Below are 15,457 nucleotides of genomic sequence, written 5' to 3' on the forward strand. Positions count from 1 at the left end.
CAGCCCGCAGTGCCACCGCCGGTCTCTCCGTCCCTTCACCTGCAATGCCGCCGCCCTCCGTCCTCCCTCAGCGCCGCCAGATCGACTTCGGCGCGGCCCAGGAACTTATCGAGGCCGACGAGCGCTCGGTGCAGCACGGTGAGGCGCAGCGCTGCGGGTCGAGGCGGCGGCGGCAGTTCGAACGTCGCTTCCTCCCTCCACAACGGCTGCCCCTGGCATCGCTCCGCCACCGACGTGGAGAACTTGTCGCGGCCCAACGCCATCACGGCGTAAGCATCGCTGCCGCCTTGCCCGTCGGCCGCTTTGGAGCGCAGCCCCCGCGCCTGAAGCACCGTCACCTGGACGTGGGTCGGCACCCAGCGCGGGGCGGCCGCCGCCGCCGCCATGGCGGGCGGTGCGAAGCGACAAGGAGCCGGGGGCTCCCGTTGCAGTGTGGCGAGATTTCGCGAGATATGCAGTGTGGGCGGGGCTTAAGGAGAAGTGGGCGGGGGCTCGTTGTGGGCGGGGCCTGAGAGTGCAGTGTGCGGCTATGTGTGTGCAGGTGTGTGCATATAGAGGGGTATGCGTAAAGGTGTGTGCATATAGAGGTGTGTGTGTGCAGGTGTGTGTGTGCATATAGAGGTGTGTGTGTGCATATAGAGGTGTGTGCATATAGAGGGGTGTGCGTACAGGTGTGTGCATATAGAGGTGTGTGTGTGCAGGTGTGTGTGTGCATATAGAGGGGTATGCGTACAGGTGTGTGTGTGCATATAGAGGTGTGTGTGTGCAGGTGTGTGCATATAGAGGGGTGTGTGTGCATATAGAGGTGTGTGTGTGCAGGTGTGTGCATATAGAGGGGTGTGCATATAGAGGTGTGTGTGTGCATATAGAGGGGTGTGTGTGTGCAGGTATGCATGTGCAGGTGTGTGCATGTAGAGGTGTGTGTGTGCATATAATGGTGTGTGCATATAGAGGTGTGTGTATGCATATAAAGGTGTGTGTGTTTGTGTGCAGGTGTGTGAGTACAGGTGTGTGTGTGCATGTATGTGCATACAGGTGTGTGTGTTTGTGTGCATGTGTGTGCATATAAAGGTCGTGTGTGAGCAGGTGTCTGTGTGCAGGTAGGTGTGTTTGTGTGCAGTTGTGTGAGTACAGGTGTGTGTGTGTGCATGTGTGTGCATACACAGGTGTGTGTGTGTGTTTGCAGGTGTGTGAGTACAGGTGTATGTGCAGGTGTGTGTACATACAAGTGTGTATGCAGGTGTGTGTGAGAACAGGTGTATTTCTGTGCAAGTGTGTGCAGGTGTGTGCATACAGGTGTGTGTTTTTGTGCAGGCATGTGTGCAAGTGTGTGTGTGTATGCAGGTGTGTGAGTACAGGTGTGCATACAGTTGTGTGTGTGCAGATGTATGCGTGCATACAGGTACTGGTGTGTGCAGGTCTGTGCACAGATGTGTGTGTATACAGGTGTGTGCATGTGTGCACACAGATGTGTTCGTAAAGGGTTGTGTGTGTCTGCATAGGCGTGTGCCCACACATGTGTGTGTGCATATAGGGGTGTGTGTATAGGTACATGTGTCCATACAGGAATATATTTGTACACAGGTGCATGCAGGAATGTTTCCAACCTCTTCTTCATCCATCCCTGCCCCCAGGAATGCCTCGTCCTCCTCCTCTTCTTCTTCCTCCACCCCCAGGGGCACAGAACTCACCTGGGCTGTGAGCCCCACACTGACCCCTCCACTGTCCCCATTTCCCCCAGATTCAGCCCTCAGGCTGCACGTGGGTTGCCCCACCTGTGCCCACGCTTCTGCCCTCCCCTCTGGGCCATGGCTGAGCGCAGCCCCTCCAGTAGCTGGAATTAAGTATGAAAACAGCAGTTCCGGAGCTGTGTCCCTGCCTTGGAGAGCAGAACCCATCAGCTATAAATAGCCAGCTCCATTAGGTACACAATGTGCAATCACAGGCGGTGCAAATTGAGGCTCAAGCCCACAGCAAATTGCACCCAGGCAGTGGCCAAATGAGCCTGGGAAGGGTCAGCACGTCTTCTGCTGCCCACAGCTGCCTGGAATGGGGACAGTTCCAGGTGCGTGGGTCATGGGGACACGGAGCTGCAGGGACACCTGAGAGCACCTTTTGGTACCTAACAGGGCTGCAAGGAAGATGGGGACCAGTGCTTCAGCTCGGTCTGTTGTGACAGGAAAAAGGGAAATGGTTTCAAGCTAAAAAGAGGGAGATTTAGGCTGAGTATAGGGAAAAAGCTGCTTACAGTAAGGGTGGGGAGGTGCCGGCACAGGTCATCCAGAGAGGTGCAGCCTGGAGACATTCAAGGTTAGGCAGGATGGGGCTCTGAGCATCTGATGGAGCTGTGGGTGCCCCAGTTCATGGCAGGGGAGTTGGACCAGATGGCCTTTAAGGGTCCCTTCCAGCTCAAACAACCCTATGACTCCATGAGTCCACGAGTCCACTGACCCTGAGCACAGCTCCATGCATGCAGGTCACACACACTGCCATCTTGCTGGTACGCATAGAGACACACCAGGTTTGACCACCTCATGAAAAATTCCATTCTCAACACCCAATCATGGATTTAATGAAAGTCATACTATTAAATTAACGTGACAGGCAGCTAATTACAGCCCAACCAAACACCTCCTGGCTTTCCCAGGGCCTTATTTCATTCATTCAGAACAACAACACCCCAGTGCCAGCGCCAAGCTCAGAGCACAGCAGCAGCACAGTGGCTGGCTGGGAGGATTCGTGGCTCACAGGAGAACATCTTGCGCAGCTCCCCACGGAAGCGGTCGTGCAGCCAGGCGTAGAGGAAAGGATTGCAGCAGGCAGAGCTCATAGCAAACCAGTGGCACAGCAGCTGGATGAGCAGGAAGTAATGCTTGTCGATGAGGTCGATGTCGATGTCACGGATGATGTTGAAGACGTGGATGGGCAGCCAGCACACCCCGAAAGCAGCCACCACCAGCACGATGAGGCGGAAAATCTTCCTCTTCCTCAGACGGTCAGACTGAGCTTGGCTCTGCGTGGGATGCCCGGGCACCACGCGGTTACGCAGCTTCACAGAGATGCAGAGGTAAGACAGGGAGACAGCAGAGAGAGGCAGGATGTAGGTGACAATCAGCGTGCTGTAGGCGTAGGCCAGGCGCTGCTCCTCCTGCTCCATCCAGAACTCCTCGCAGATGGCAAAGCCCTGCTGCTGGAACTCCACGTGGTACGTGTGGGCCACCGCAGGGGCCACCAGGGCGCAGGAAAGCAGCCAGATGGCCCCCACCACATAGATGCAGCTGGTGAGCGACAGGCGCTTCTTCAGGGGGTGCACGGTGGCATAGTACCTGTGGGAGAGAGCACCCCATAACCCTTAAAGCGTGGGGATGGAGGGTTAGGGCGTGTTTCCCCCCCGCCCCCCACGATCGTCATCATGGCGACGCTGGGATTTCACGTGGCTCCTTCCCATTCTGTCCTGCATAACAGCTGTGCCTCACTGAAGGAGAGAATGAAACCTCTGCCTACGGTCAGGGCACAGCCACACTGCAGCACCCTCTGCCCCAGGGCTGGGCAGGGGCTGGGAGTGCAGCAGAGCTCCAGCCAGGGTGTGCCAGAGCCAAAGGGATTGGGATGAAACCACACAAGACGAAGCTCAGCAACGATTCACAGTGAGGACTGTGGATGCCTCTGTAGTAGGAAGAGCTCAAATTTCTGCTTCCACCCCCAAAAAGCGGCTTTGATGAAGAGCAAAAGAACAGGGCAAGCACACACGAGTGATACCTCAACCCACCAGCACAGAAGCTCAGCTCCAAGGAGTTTTCTCAGCTATTCCACCTCATCCTCCCTTGGTTCTGCCTCCCCTCTTTGCTCTAGGGCTCTCTCCCCCAATATCAGTGGTTTGGGCTCTGCCTGGCTTGTGCAGCTTCTCTGATGAAGCCATGTATTTATGGAAACACAGTTTTCATATATTCCCCCTCCCCCCCCCCGTCCCCCACTACCATCAGGTCCTGCCTGTGTCCATTTCAGAAAGCACAAGCACTCTCCATCCAGGTGACAGAACACAATGTAATTTTAATGCAAATTGGTGCAGCAAAAGATGAAAACCCAGGAGGAAAATCTCTCTGCTCTGAGGTGGAGGAAGAAGGCTGCGCTGGGGCACTCTGCTGGAGCCCATCCCTGCTGTGCTCATGATAGAGCTGGTGGCATGGGAACATTGTGGACTCAGTCATCAGCTCCTTTGTCACAGTCACAGCAGTGCCACCACCATTGAGTTGGGCACAATGAAGCTGCTGGGACAGCACAGCCTCCTGTTTTGGGTCCCTGGAACTTTTATGTGGGGGCAAATCTGCACATTTCTAAACCACAGGCATCACCAGAGAAGGCAACATCCAGCCTGAGCTCAGAGCAGGGGCACTGCTGCAGTGACAAAGCCCCTGGATGCCCACACCCAGGAAAACTACACGCAGTCTGATAGCATTGCCCACTGCGTAGTGCAAACAGCACCAGAATTGCTACAGCTGGGAGCATGAACCCATCAAACAGCAGTTCTTCTGTAGCGCCTGTGCAGCAGAAGCCCTGAGATCTTCCTTTTCCAGCTCTGTGCCCAGCACTGAGCACCCTGAGCTGCACCACAGAGCAGCATCAGCCCCATCCTGCCCGTGGTGGGGACCCCATGCCACCCCCATGTCCCCTTACCTATCAACTGCGATGGCCGTGAGCGTGAACACAGAGACATAGACTGTCATGGGCTGCATCAGGAACACAAAGTAGCACAGGAACTTCCCAAAAATCCATCCCTGCGGGTTGAAGGCGTACGCCAAGGTGAAGGGCACGCAGGTGGCACACATCAACATGTCCGAGAAGGCCAGGTTCCCAATGAAGAAATTGGTGACGTTGTGCATCTTCTTGCTCTTGCAGATGACGTAGAGCAGCAGGTAGTTGCCAAAGATGCCGACCAGGACCACCAGGGCATAGCAGGGGATGATGAGGGGTTTGAAGGACTGGATGAGCTGCACCCCAGTGAATTGTGTGCTGCCATTGGGGTGGCTCTGCAGGGCCAGCCCAGAGGTGCTGGCATTGGCACCATCGCCACCGGGCTCCATGGACTCTTTGGGGTGGCTGTGGGATATCCCAGGACCCCAAAACCCAATGGCTCAGATGGCTCTGATGGACATGCCCTGAGCCTGGGAGTTCCTCGCAGCAGCCTGCTGGCAAGGGAACGGTGTGCAAGGGGGTCAGAAGAGAGGCGATGCCAGCGAGCAGCCCCTCAGGGATGGCAGCACAAAGTGGAACAGCTCCGTGGAGGGAAGAGAAAGGAGAAATAGGAGCTCTGGCCCCAAGCTGGAAGGGATGCACTCACCTCAGCCCGAGCTCAGCAGCAGAACACGGAGCACTCCGGCGGCACTGCAGGAGGGAATCGCAGCTCCGCCAGAAAGGAGCTCCTAATGCTTCTGGAAATCACAAAGGACGTTAATGGATAAACGAATACGGATGCTCTGCTACTTTTGCACTGTTGCAGCCCTGCGCGCCTGCACTCTGCTCATCCGTCCCCGTAACGAGATTAGCCAGGCAATCCAAACGTCAGGGCTGGCAGCAGCCGGGCTGCACCGCTCCTCTGCTACGGTCCGAGAGGCTGCACTGAGGTGTCCCCGCTGTCCTCCCCGAAGCCACGCCGGACTTTCGTTCAATCAGCCGCAAAGGGAGAGAGAGGAGCGGGGTGGAAGGAGGGAACTCACCGGCGCCGGCTCTGCCCATGGGGAGCGCATCCTCAGCACAGCACAGCCCAGCTCCCTGCTCCCCCCCCAACTGAATCATCTCAAACCACACTGCAAGCAAACTTTAATTTCCTGAGCCATTTCCATACATTGCCTCCCACTCTTCCTCCACGCAGAGCTCACAACTCTGACCATTTCTCCCCATATCAGCTGTCGCTTGGCTCTTGAGTCAGACTTAGTGGAGAAAAACCCACTCCAAAGATTTCAGAAGTCTGTGCCGTGCGTTGAACGAACTGCTCGGGGCTCCTATTGGTGTCAGCCCCAACCCTCACCTGCACCCAGTGCCACCCTCACAGTGACACAGATGGGACCACGACCCTCTGTGCACCCCTCACACTGGGGCACCAGGAAGGTGCACAGCCCAGCACCCCCCTCACTCCTCTTTGGTTCCCATGACACTGAGTGCCACCTATTAGTTACCTGGCAGTTGCTATGGTTATGCCAAAGCCCTCTCTGTGTTGCAGGATGTGGCCATAGGAGGGGTGAAGGCATCGCCAAACACAGCCCTCCTGTTTCAGGGCACAGCTGCAGCCACGCAGGGACCACACTGCTTTTGCAGCCAGGTCCAGTTGATGGCTCATGGTTTGTGCAGAGTGACAGTTCTGTTCCCACATGCTTATGGGGCAGAGAGCTGTTCCTTGCAGGGTACCACGGCAAGGCAAGGAGCTGCATCACCACCTAACTGCCCTTTACCTGTTTGCTTCTTCTGCCAGCACACAACAGGAGAAATTGTCACCTTTTAATTGACTTTTCAGAGCAGCAAGGATGGCTCTCACACTGGGCTGGGGGATTAAAACCCAGAGCAGAGAAGCACCGCTGTGCCCAGTGGGCATCTTTGCAAATCCATCCCATTGCTGTCAGCCCAGTGTTCCACCAGCCCAGTACCCAGCTCTGCTCCTCATTCCACTGCAGAGAAATTCCCAGCCAGCTGCTATCATGCAAATAACTGATTTGGGCAATTTTCCTCAATTAGGAGCTTTAATTTGATTATTTCAATGGCTGCTTGTTCTGAACAGACTTTGGCTGCATTTCCCTGGGCTGCTGTGAAGGCTGCAGCATAACTTTACTCTGTTTATCCAAACAATTGCCAGAGTAATTCCTACTGGAACAAAACCACCATTATGACTGCAGATTGATTGGCAAAAGGACTGCACAGGGGGGACACAACACACTCATTTTAAGACCATCTGGGAGGTGCCAACATAGGGAAGGAGCAATGGTGCTCAACGGGATGCTCTGAGACCCACAGCTCAGCTGCACGACCCAGCAGCAGCATGTTCAGAACAAGATTGAGATGGAGAGAAGGATCCATCCAAAGCAGAGGGCCGTTGTGTCCTTGTGCAAGGATCCATCCCATCTAGAACTGCAGCTATTCTCCATTCTGCACTGCCCTGGCATCATCCTCATCACTTCCATCCATATCCAACAGTTCTTCCTCGTGGGCTTTGCACCTGGAGACATCTTCCACTATGGGGAGGAGCATAGTCAGGCCCAACACCCTGGTGTGGGTGCTTCCTGCAGGGCAGGGCTCCCCATCCCCAGGGCAGAAGCTACCACAAAGCCACTGCAGGACCAGCCCTGCTGCTATCCAGCTCCATACCCCAGTAGGGACTCACAGGTAACGTGCTGCCCGCTGAGATAGACCGGTCCAGTTCCACACTGCAGCATGAAGGTGACAGGAGGGACAAACTCCAAGCCTTTGAGACTGATCTGCAAAGAGTCAAAGCTCAGAGCACCCCCTCAGACCCACCCAGCCCCAGACAGCCTCCAAAACAGTCACAGGACAGGAGATGTTCTGCAGCACAGATCAATTTGCAGGCACAGCCTGGACAATTCTAGAGCTGAAAAAAAAGCCCACAAATTACCCAGGGTGAATCATTCCCCTTTGCTTACCATGGGGAGCACTGAGACACGCAGGGATGCGATGGGCACCGGTTTGTGATCTCCATAGGTGTTCTTGGACTCCACAGCCACCACGTGCAACTCATCCCTGGCATCAGCCCCCAAGGAGATCTGTGGGTTAGGCAGAGCCCCCATGACAGAACAGAGCCCCCACAGCAGGGCAGCACGGTCACACCAGCAAGCCCCACACCTTACCGTCTTCAGTAGGACCAGGTGCTCTAGGAAGTCATCGTCCTCCTTCACCACGCAGCTCTGGCTGTTCACACTCAGCTCACAGCCTGTGGACGCACAGCCCAGTCCCTGCGTGCACCAGCTGCTTCCCACGCAAATCTCAGGGGTGCAGAAAGCAAAGGGAAAAGCATCCCTTATTGCCCCCTGCAATGCACTGGGGGCTGCTGCTCACCCCACAACACAGCAGCTGTCCTGTCCTCCGACTGTGACCTGAGAGCAGGGGAAGAGCTGCTCATCCTGCACAGCACCAGGAACCAGGTCCTATGGAACAAGCACCAGAGAAAGCAGCCTTCAGCTGGTCTGTAATTGTAACAGGTGGAAGAAAAGCGATTTAAGAATGCTTAGAGAAGGTTCCCGAAGTCCAGAGCCAGGGCAGCAGCACGCAGGCAGCTCCATCAGCACAGTTTGCCTTCTACAAGAGTTGGAGGCAGCTGGAGCAATGCCTCCTTAGCTGGGATAGCATTGCTAAACGAGGAATAAAACCACAGTGACAGCATTGAGAACAGCAGCACAGCCCATGGTGGGGGCTCCTCTTGCGCTAAAGTCTCAATGTAACCCAACCCCAGCCCCACACACGGCCCCGCAGCCCCCACCTGGCCAGAAAAAGCACTGAACACAAGTCCCCCCCTTGTGCTGCAAATAAAGAGCAGCGGCAGCCCATCAGCGCTGTAATTCGGAAATGCAGCGCAGGTGCTGCGGAGGACAAATAGCGGCTCTCAGGTGCTGTCAGTGCGTCCTCGGAGCTCCTCTGCTCACCGCTCGGGGCGGCTGCAGACGGCAGCTAAAAGCCACAGCTGGCTCGAAGCTGCAGGACCGCCCCGACGGCTTTGCTTTTCTCTTTATTCCCGTTGCACGTTACGAGTTCCGCGCAGCGCCGGGAGGTGGCACTGAGGCTCCGGATGGTCGCTGTGGCTCCGCTCGGACCCCGCAGCCCGATCCCAAATGCGAGTGGGTTGGTGCGGCTGTTTGCTGGGCCGGCAAACCCCCGGGATGGGGCACAGAGCCTCCCTGGGGCTGTGAGCAGCACAGAGGCTGTGCCCGGTCCTTGGGATGGACCCCCAGGCGCTTCGGGGATGGGTGCCGGTGGGCATCCGGCCTCAGGCAGCCCCCTACCCCTAGGAAGGGCAAAGCGCTGATGCAGGTGAAAGCTGCCAAGTGGTTCCCGAGGTTTATTTCACACAAAAGCATTACAGCCACCACGACGGACATTTACAACCGATATCATCCCCGAAGTCCCAGCAAGGCGGGACGGTGCGGTCGCAAACACCCGCGTGTCTGCGCAGCGCCCTCTGTGCCGCTGTGCTCCGCGCTGTGCGTGGAACGGCCGTGCATTGGTGCGGTGCTGCTGCCTGCTCCCCTGTTCCTACAGCACACAGAGGCTTCAGAGCAAGAGCAGAGCATCACCGCCGCCAGCACCCACAGCACTGTGCAGGGCTCTGGGGAAAGCTTCTCCTGCAGCACTCTTTATCCCTGGCTCCTCTCCCGCCTGTGCTTTTCTCTTGCTGTGGCTCCCAGCATCACCAGGAGCTCACTGCAGTGCCTGGGGCAGGACCCAGTGCAGATCGTGGAGCAGTTTCTTGCCAGCAGGAGATCCTCTTTCCCTTTGCCAACGACACAACCCAGGAAGATGGGATCCTGCAGGCGAGCAGAGCTGCTGGTCACCATGTCCCAGCTCCAATCCCTCTGGGGTGGCAGCATCTCCATCCCCAGAAGCTGTGCTGCTGCATGGAACCTCATCGTGAGGGGCTCAGGATCTTTTTTGCTGCTGCCTTTATCTTTCCAGCACCGGAGGAGCCTCTTTGCTCTCCGTGTGGGTGCATGGCACCAGAGGGTCCTTCCAGCGTTGTCCCCCTCAGTGCCACTCCTCCTTCCCCACACAGCATCCCCGTCCCAACATCTGCAAGAAGATAGCAGGAGCTGATGGTGTGCATCCTCCCATCATCACAACACTGAGGATGCAAAGCAACCACTCCAGGAGCTGAGCCCCTGGAAGGGGAGAGTGCAAAGGGGGGTCCTGGCCTCAGCAGCAGCGTGCAAGCACTGCAGAGCAAACTGCTCTGAAGGGGGTTAAGCACTCTGGGCAGCACAGAAACGTGTCAGCAGACGCCTGCGTCAGCTCACATGCTCGATGTGACACAGCCAAGGGCTGAGCTCCCCCAGGGAAGGGGACAGCCAAGCTGGTCAGAGGGGACTGCTGCCGAGACAGGGGTGGCCCTGCTGCAGCCACACACTGGAGTCTCCTGTGGCACTGCTCCCAGGCAGAACACACACTTACAGTGCTCCCTGCTCTGCTGCATTCCCAGTCAGACCGAGGGACCCGCCGGCATCTCTGTGCTGGTGAACCTTAAATGAGAGAGCATAGAGTATGAAGAGCCCACACCATCCCCATAACAGCAGGGGCTCCCTGAAGTCATCGGGAGTGAGAAGGGAGGAGATCCCAGGGACAGGAACACACTCCTGGCGTCCCAGTAGCGTTTTACTACCTGAGGAAATGAACCTCATTCTGGTTGTTGGGGCACTCCCAGAAAGGGACAAAGTGAGATGGGGACGGGGGGGGCACTAAGAACCTCAGCTCTGCAGCCTGGCAGAGGGGTTTAGAGAACCCCAAAGGCGCTGGGCAGCAGTTCCCATTCTATACCCCATCCCAGTGAGAATGCCTGCTCACCAGCTCTGCATTCATCGGACCGCAGCCCCACCACCAGCAGTCCCCCAGAAAAGCACCCTGCACCCCAAGCATGCACACAGTACTCACTCATCCAGCTGCTCGCACAGCATGCTCTGCATGCCCTGCAGCCAGCACTCGCCCAGGGGCCGTTGCTGGTGGCCACCACCATGGGATGAGGCATTCTCCTCCCTCCTGCCGCTCCCCTGCACCTCGCTGTCCTCCCTGAGATGCCCGGGGTCCACAGCCTTGCTGTCCTCCATGGAGTCCCCCCGGGGGCTGAAGGCACAGGAGCAGTGCTGTGGGTCCTGTGGGGCAGCGTGCAGCCGGCGGTCGGCACGGCGTGGGCAGCACAGCAGCTTGCGGAAAGCGCTCCTGAAGTCGGGGCTGCGGCAGTAGATGATGGGATTGAAGGCTGAGTTGACGTAGCCCAACCAATTGAGGAAGAGGAACAGCTGGTCGGGCACCAGCGGCCGGCAGAACACCTTGATGATGTTGGCCACGAAGAATGGCAGCCAGCAGAGCGTGAAGGTGCCCATGATGATGCCCAAGGTCTTGAGCGCCTTGTGCTCCTTGATGGCCAACAGGCGGGAGGGCCGACGCCACCGCCCGCCCCTGGAGCTGAGGCTGGGGTTCTCCTGCAGGAACCTCACCTTATCCTTGCCGATGAGCTGGACGTGGCGTGTGGCCACAGCAAAGACACGGACGTAGACAAAGATCATGACGAGCAGCGGCACGTAGAAGGAGACGGTGGAGGAGACGATGGCGTAGGTCATGTTGGTGACAAAGTCACAGCAGCGTGGATCATCGTAACAGCGCACCGCCTGCTCGTCCGCCCCGTCCCGCCACCAGTGGTTCATGATGGGCAGGAAGGAGATGAAGGCAGAGATGGCCCACACCATGCACACCACAGCCCACGCTCTGCCCTTGGTCACCAGCGCCTCGTACTGCAGCGGTGCCGTGATGGCCAGGTAGCGATCCACGGCGATGGCGCACAGCGTCTCGATGCTCGCCGTCACGCACAGCACGTCCAAAGAGGTCCACAGCTCACACACTACCGTCCCATAGGGCCAGTGACCACTCAGCAGGATGGTGGCCCCCGGTGGCACCACCAGCAAGCCCATGACGAGGTCAGCGCAGGCCAATGAGGTGACAAAGACGTTGGTCATGGTCTGCAGCCGCGGCGTCTTGGCGATGGCCACGATCACCAGCAGGTTGCCGGCCACGATGACCAGAATGGTGATGCTCAGCGCGGCTCCCACCGCCCACTGCCGGCTCAGAACGGCGGCCCAGCTGCAATTAGGGACGGAGCCGTTGCCTGCGGGAAGCGGGGTCATCGCTTCGGCGGGGGGAGGCGGTCCAGCTCCGTGCACTCCTTTGCCCCCCGTGCGCTCCCCGTGGCCGGAGCGGGGCTCGGGGCGGCCGCCGCCGTCGAGGCTGCACCGACGTCGGACTCCGTCCGCGGCCGCTAGTCGGAGGAGGAGCCTTTAAAGGCACGGGGCGGCCCCGGGCTGCCCCTTTGCGGAGATCAATGAAAGCAGAGAGGGAGCACCGCCTCCCCTCCGCCCCCCGGGCCGGACACCCCCAACACTGCGCAGCCGGACCCAACTGTGCCCCTCACCCCACCCGCCCTTATTCTCCACGTTCCTTACTGTCCGTCCTGCCCTGCATCCCAGCCCTTTGCTCCGTGCTCCCTCTGTGCTCCTCGCATTCCAGGTACGCAGTGAAGACACTGACCCGACTGCCATCGGCACAGGGATGGCAAAATGACAGCCTCACCCCAAAGAAATCATCCAACAGCCGCTCTTTCGCCCCCACATCTAATATCTGAACCCTCTCCCCAGCTTCTGTAGCCATGCACTGCTACCCCCTCAGTTTGAGTCAGTGCTGGCGATTTTGGGATCCCCAGACTCCATCCTCCAGGATGCCCAGGGAGTTGGGGGGCACCGGGCTGCTCCCATCCCTGCCCCAGAGTCCATCACTGTTCCCAGAGCTGCTCCTTCCGAAGGCCCCTGGGCAGACTCCAGGGCAGGCAATTTTTTCACTATCAGCTATTTATACAAATACTGGAACATCTAAGACGGGCGCTCTCCAAATATGGCATTTTGAAGTTTCGGCCAAATGGGGGAATGTTGACAAAGAAGGAAAGAAAATGTGTAAAAAATTATCCAGTTGGCATTTCTTCCCATTCATGAGCTAGCAAAACAGAGCCTGCTTTTTTACAAGCTTCATCTTTACAAGACTGTTTGGGTTCTTCAAAGCAGTCAGATGAACTCTTAATGCAATCAACCCCTTCAGCTCCAGCTCTGGCACCAATTGCTGGCACGGGCTGAGTCCTGGGCTTACTATTTCCAGTGTGAGGTGTCACTGTGCTCAAAGGACGCACGGCATGAGCAAAATGTGCACAGGGAGAGCCACAATCTTCTTAGTGTGAAGGCACACGTAACCCCAGTGTGTGTTGGCACGTGGAGCCATAGTGAGTGTGTCTGAAAGAATAAAGAAGTGCTGTGGGAACGGCAATGGATAACAGAAAATGGAGGCATTTGGGTGTTTTACTGCATGTTCATGGCACGCTCTGACCACCTGCCTGCTGCCATGTGGACACCTATATGAGATCCTTCCTGCTCTGAGGGATCACTGGGACCCCTCCATTCCCAGCATGAGCACTTTCCTGGGGAGAGAAAGGGAGAGTCTCTGTTGTTTTATTAATGCAGGGGAAGTAGTGTGGCTCAGTGTTTTCATCCCACTTCTGCAGCTGGAAAAACTGAAGCCCAGGTGGCTGCTCCACCAGCACAGCATTTGGCCCCTTGCAACGAGCAGGAACCCACCAGCAAAGAGGCTGGAAATGCCTCCTGCAAAGCAGAGATCCTGCACGGCTCTCTCTTGCTTTCTCCTCCTGCCCCTTTGTCTCCCCGCTGTCTCCCTCCAGGCCCAGCAGACCACGGGATGTGTCCCCTCTGCCACCTCTGCCATGTGCCACCTGCACAGTACTGAGCAATGGAAGCCCTGCCAGCCATGGGGACCCATGGGGTCAAGTGGCTGTTTGGAAAACTCTGGGAAAATATGTTTATGCCACAGATCAGAGCAGCTCCCTTGGCTGTTGCTGCAGAATAAACAATGGACGTTTTAAAAATACATCTTTATAGATAGAGACAGGATGGATTAGAGTAGATCCCTTCTTGGAGAGAGCAGAATTGCAGTGGGAACAGGCAGAGCAGCACAGCTCTGTGCTCTGGGAGCTCCCAGCACCCATGAGTGTGTTTGGAGGGGGGAAGCTCTCACCTGGTCCTGACCGTCTGGGCACACTGGCACTGCTGCCTAAGGGATCTAGAGCCAGTTAACTCCTGTCCTGCAGCCTTCCCCATGCCAAGGAGGCAGCGTGCACACAGCAAGCCCTAACAATGTGTGTAAGGCCCACAGGGAGTGCTCAGGTCCTATTAATCCCCTGAACCCAGCGAGGGGATGAGGTGTACAGCAGATAAGCCAGTGCCTGGCACAGTGCAGGTAAGGGGGAGCACTCCTGCGAGCTTTAATCCTCCACTTCTCATGTTCAGTTTGTAACTGCACCCGTGAGCCCCACAGAGCTGGCTGTGCCCTGGCTCTGAGGCATGGGGGAGGCAGAGAGGAGGGAAGGGAGCATAGAAATGATGGGCACACGCCAGCTTCTCTTCCCAGCATCATTAAAAGCAGCAGACTGAATCCTGCCAAGCCTGAGTCAGGCTGATGCCACATCAGGATAAAACAAAAGCTTTTTATAGCTGGGAACTCTTGCTCTCCCCAGCGCGTTGTCTGCATGCTTGCTGTTACAGAACAAGTGATAAAAGCAGTGCGAGCCACAGCAGCATCACCACTGCTACTGCAGGCTGGGACACAGGCTGGGTGCTGCCAGCTCCTCTTCCTCATCAGGACAGGAAAAAGAAGAGCTCTGCACAGAGCAGGGCAGAGCTGCACCCAGTTCAGCTTTGCACCAGTAAGGGATGGTGCCAGAGGGCTGCTGGAGCCAGGGCTGCATTGCAAAGCACAGTGCATCCCCAGGGCCACACGGCCGTGCTGCTAGGGCAGGAGTTGCATGGATTTACCCCAAACCCTACGGTGTGGCACTGGGATGGAGCACTGGGGTGGGCAAGGGGCCGGGCAATGGCAATGGCTGTTGGCAGTGGTCCCTCTCTGCCTTTAATGTTTGTGCTGGTAATTAGTCTGGGGCTCGCCGTGCTGAGACATTGGGAATAGTTTCCATATCGGATTCCCAAATCTTTCTTTGAAGTTGTTTGGGATAATCTGTCAGCATGTTTCCTTGTCAGCACATAAACAGGCTGTGAGGGAGCATTAACCCCTGGGTACTGCCTGTCCCAGGAAGGCCAGAGGAAGCATTGCATAAACTCTGAGCTCTCTATAAACTCTCCTCCCCGAGGGCTGTCGGATGGGCTCAGACAGCTGCAGGAAGCGAAGCATTCTCTGCACCAAACAATTAAAACTAATAAAAATGGGATGTTCTGCTGGCTTCCATACAAGCAGTCATTTTTAGAACCAAGTTGACCAAGGCATGCTCCAAATCCACCATATCTGCAAAGGATGCACGGTGTGCTCCTGCCCTTCCCATCCCAGCCCTGTAGGGTGGGCGGATGCTTCAGGTGGGAGTGCAGTCAGGTGTGGAACATAGAGCACATGGCAAAGCTTCCAGGGCATTTCCATCCCCTGGGCTGAAGGGATTTGCTCCCTTTTATGTGCTCTGCCAAGGCTTTGCAGACAAGTGCTTCTCCCTCGCTCCTGCTGACTGGTTTTCCAGCAGCTATTGCTAAAGAAAAACAGAAGTGGAGGGGAAGGAGGGCCAAGTCTGCAGTAACAGTGGCACCGATTTCACACACACACACACAAAAATAATAGTAATAATGTAGAAAATTCTGTAAAA

The 15,457-nt window shown here is 56.8% G+C and overlaps 5 protein-coding genes across 7 annotated transcripts in view; 1 reads left to right on the forward strand and 4 right to left on the reverse strand.

The window, feature by feature from the left end:
* RAB11FIP1 (RAB11 family interacting protein 1) overlaps window positions 1-441 on the reverse strand; it is a 14,592-nt gene extending 14,151 nt beyond the window's left edge. The window contains exon 1 of one of the 3 annotated variants that reach the window (XM_010723110.3): window positions 40-439. In XM_010723110.3, coding sequence (XP_010721412.1) covers window positions 40-386 — 347 coding nt within the window. In that variant the 5' untranslated portion in view covers window positions 387-439. Of the gene's footprint in view, window positions 1-39 lie in introns of all 3 variants that reach the window. The other 2 variants (XM_010723112.3, XM_010723111.3) reach the window with 2 other exon arrangements.
* Window positions 442-2,516: 2,075 nt separating this feature from the next.
* On the reverse strand, window positions 2,517-5,994 carry LOC100550104 (prolactin-releasing peptide receptor-like). The gene is made up of 2 exons (XM_003212454.4): window positions 4,675-5,994; window positions 2,517-3,326 (listed from the first exon to the last, which is right to left on the reverse strand). Exons 1-2 carry the CDS (start codon window positions 5,079-5,081, stop codon window positions 2,699-2,701), a joined length of 1,035 nt encoding a protein of 344 aa, XP_003212502.1. The 5' UTR covers window positions 5,082-5,994; the 3' UTR covers window positions 2,517-2,698.
* Window positions 5,995-6,724: 730 nt separating this feature from the next.
* Window positions 6,725-8,653, reverse strand: LOC104914236 (nucleoplasmin-like). Its single transcript, XM_010723113.3, has 6 exons — window positions 8,480-8,653; window positions 8,059-8,147; window positions 7,851-7,933; window positions 7,647-7,766; window positions 7,370-7,463; window positions 6,725-7,220 (listed from the first exon to the last, which is right to left on the reverse strand). The coding sequence occupies exons 1-6, from the start codon at window positions 8,545-8,547 to the stop codon at window positions 7,123-7,125; spliced, it is 552 nt and encodes a 183-aa protein (XP_010721415.2). The 5' UTR covers window positions 8,548-8,653; the 3' UTR covers window positions 6,725-7,122.
* A 997-nt stretch (window positions 8,654-9,650) lies between these two features.
* Window positions 9,651-11,974, reverse strand: ADRB3 (adrenoceptor beta 3). Its single transcript, NM_001303183.1, is given in 3 exon segments — window positions 9,651-9,783; window positions 10,162-10,229; window positions 10,639-11,974. Coding segments are annotated over 2 exon segments (1,287 nt in total). The 5' UTR covers window positions 11,886-11,974; the 3' UTR covers window positions 9,651-9,783; window positions 10,162-10,189.
* A 2,036-nt stretch (window positions 11,975-14,010) lies between these two features.
* The window catches only part of EIF4EBP1 (eukaryotic translation initiation factor 4E binding protein 1), a 7,932-nt gene continuing 6,485 nt past the window's right edge, over window positions 14,011-15,457 (forward strand). The window contains 1 exon segment of the mRNA XM_010723164.1: window positions 14,011-14,052. Within this exon segment, the coding sequence (XP_010721466.1) occupies window positions 14,011-14,052 (42 nt within the window).

This window comes from Meleagris gallopavo, chromosome 24 (genome assembly GCF_000146605.3).
Source record: "Meleagris gallopavo isolate NT-WF06-2002-E0010 breed Aviagen turkey brand Nicholas breeding stock chromosome 24, Turkey_5.1, whole genome shotgun sequence".
Classification (NCBI taxonomy): domain Eukaryota; kingdom Metazoa; phylum Chordata; class Aves; order Galliformes; family Phasianidae; genus Meleagris; species Meleagris gallopavo.

What these genes read in the sequence shown, in the direction of transcription:
- LOC100550104 (XM_003212454.4), bottom strand. Translation starts at nt 5,081, where the DNA reads ATGGAGCCCGGTGGCGATGGTGCCAATGCCAGCACCTCTGGGCTGGCC. An exon ending in ACGGCCATCGCAGTTGATAG is followed by an intron (nt 3,327 to 4,674) that starts GTAAGGGGACAT and finishes TCTCTCCCACAG; the next exon opens with GTACTATGCCACCGTGCACC.
- LOC104914236 (XM_010723113.3), bottom strand. Translation starts at nt 8,547, where the DNA reads ATGGGCTGCCGCTGCTCTTTATTTGCAGCACAAGGGGGGGACTTGTGT. An exon ending in ACCTGGTCCTACTGAAGACG is followed by an intron (nt 7,767 to 7,850) that starts GTAAGGTGTGGG and finishes CCTAACCCACAG; the next exon opens with ATCTCCTTGGGGGCTGATGC. An exon ending in GTGTCTCAGTGCTCCCCATG is followed by an intron (nt 7,464 to 7,646) that starts GTAAGCAAAGGG and finishes GACTCTTTGCAG; the next exon opens with ATCAGTCTCAAAGGCTTGGA.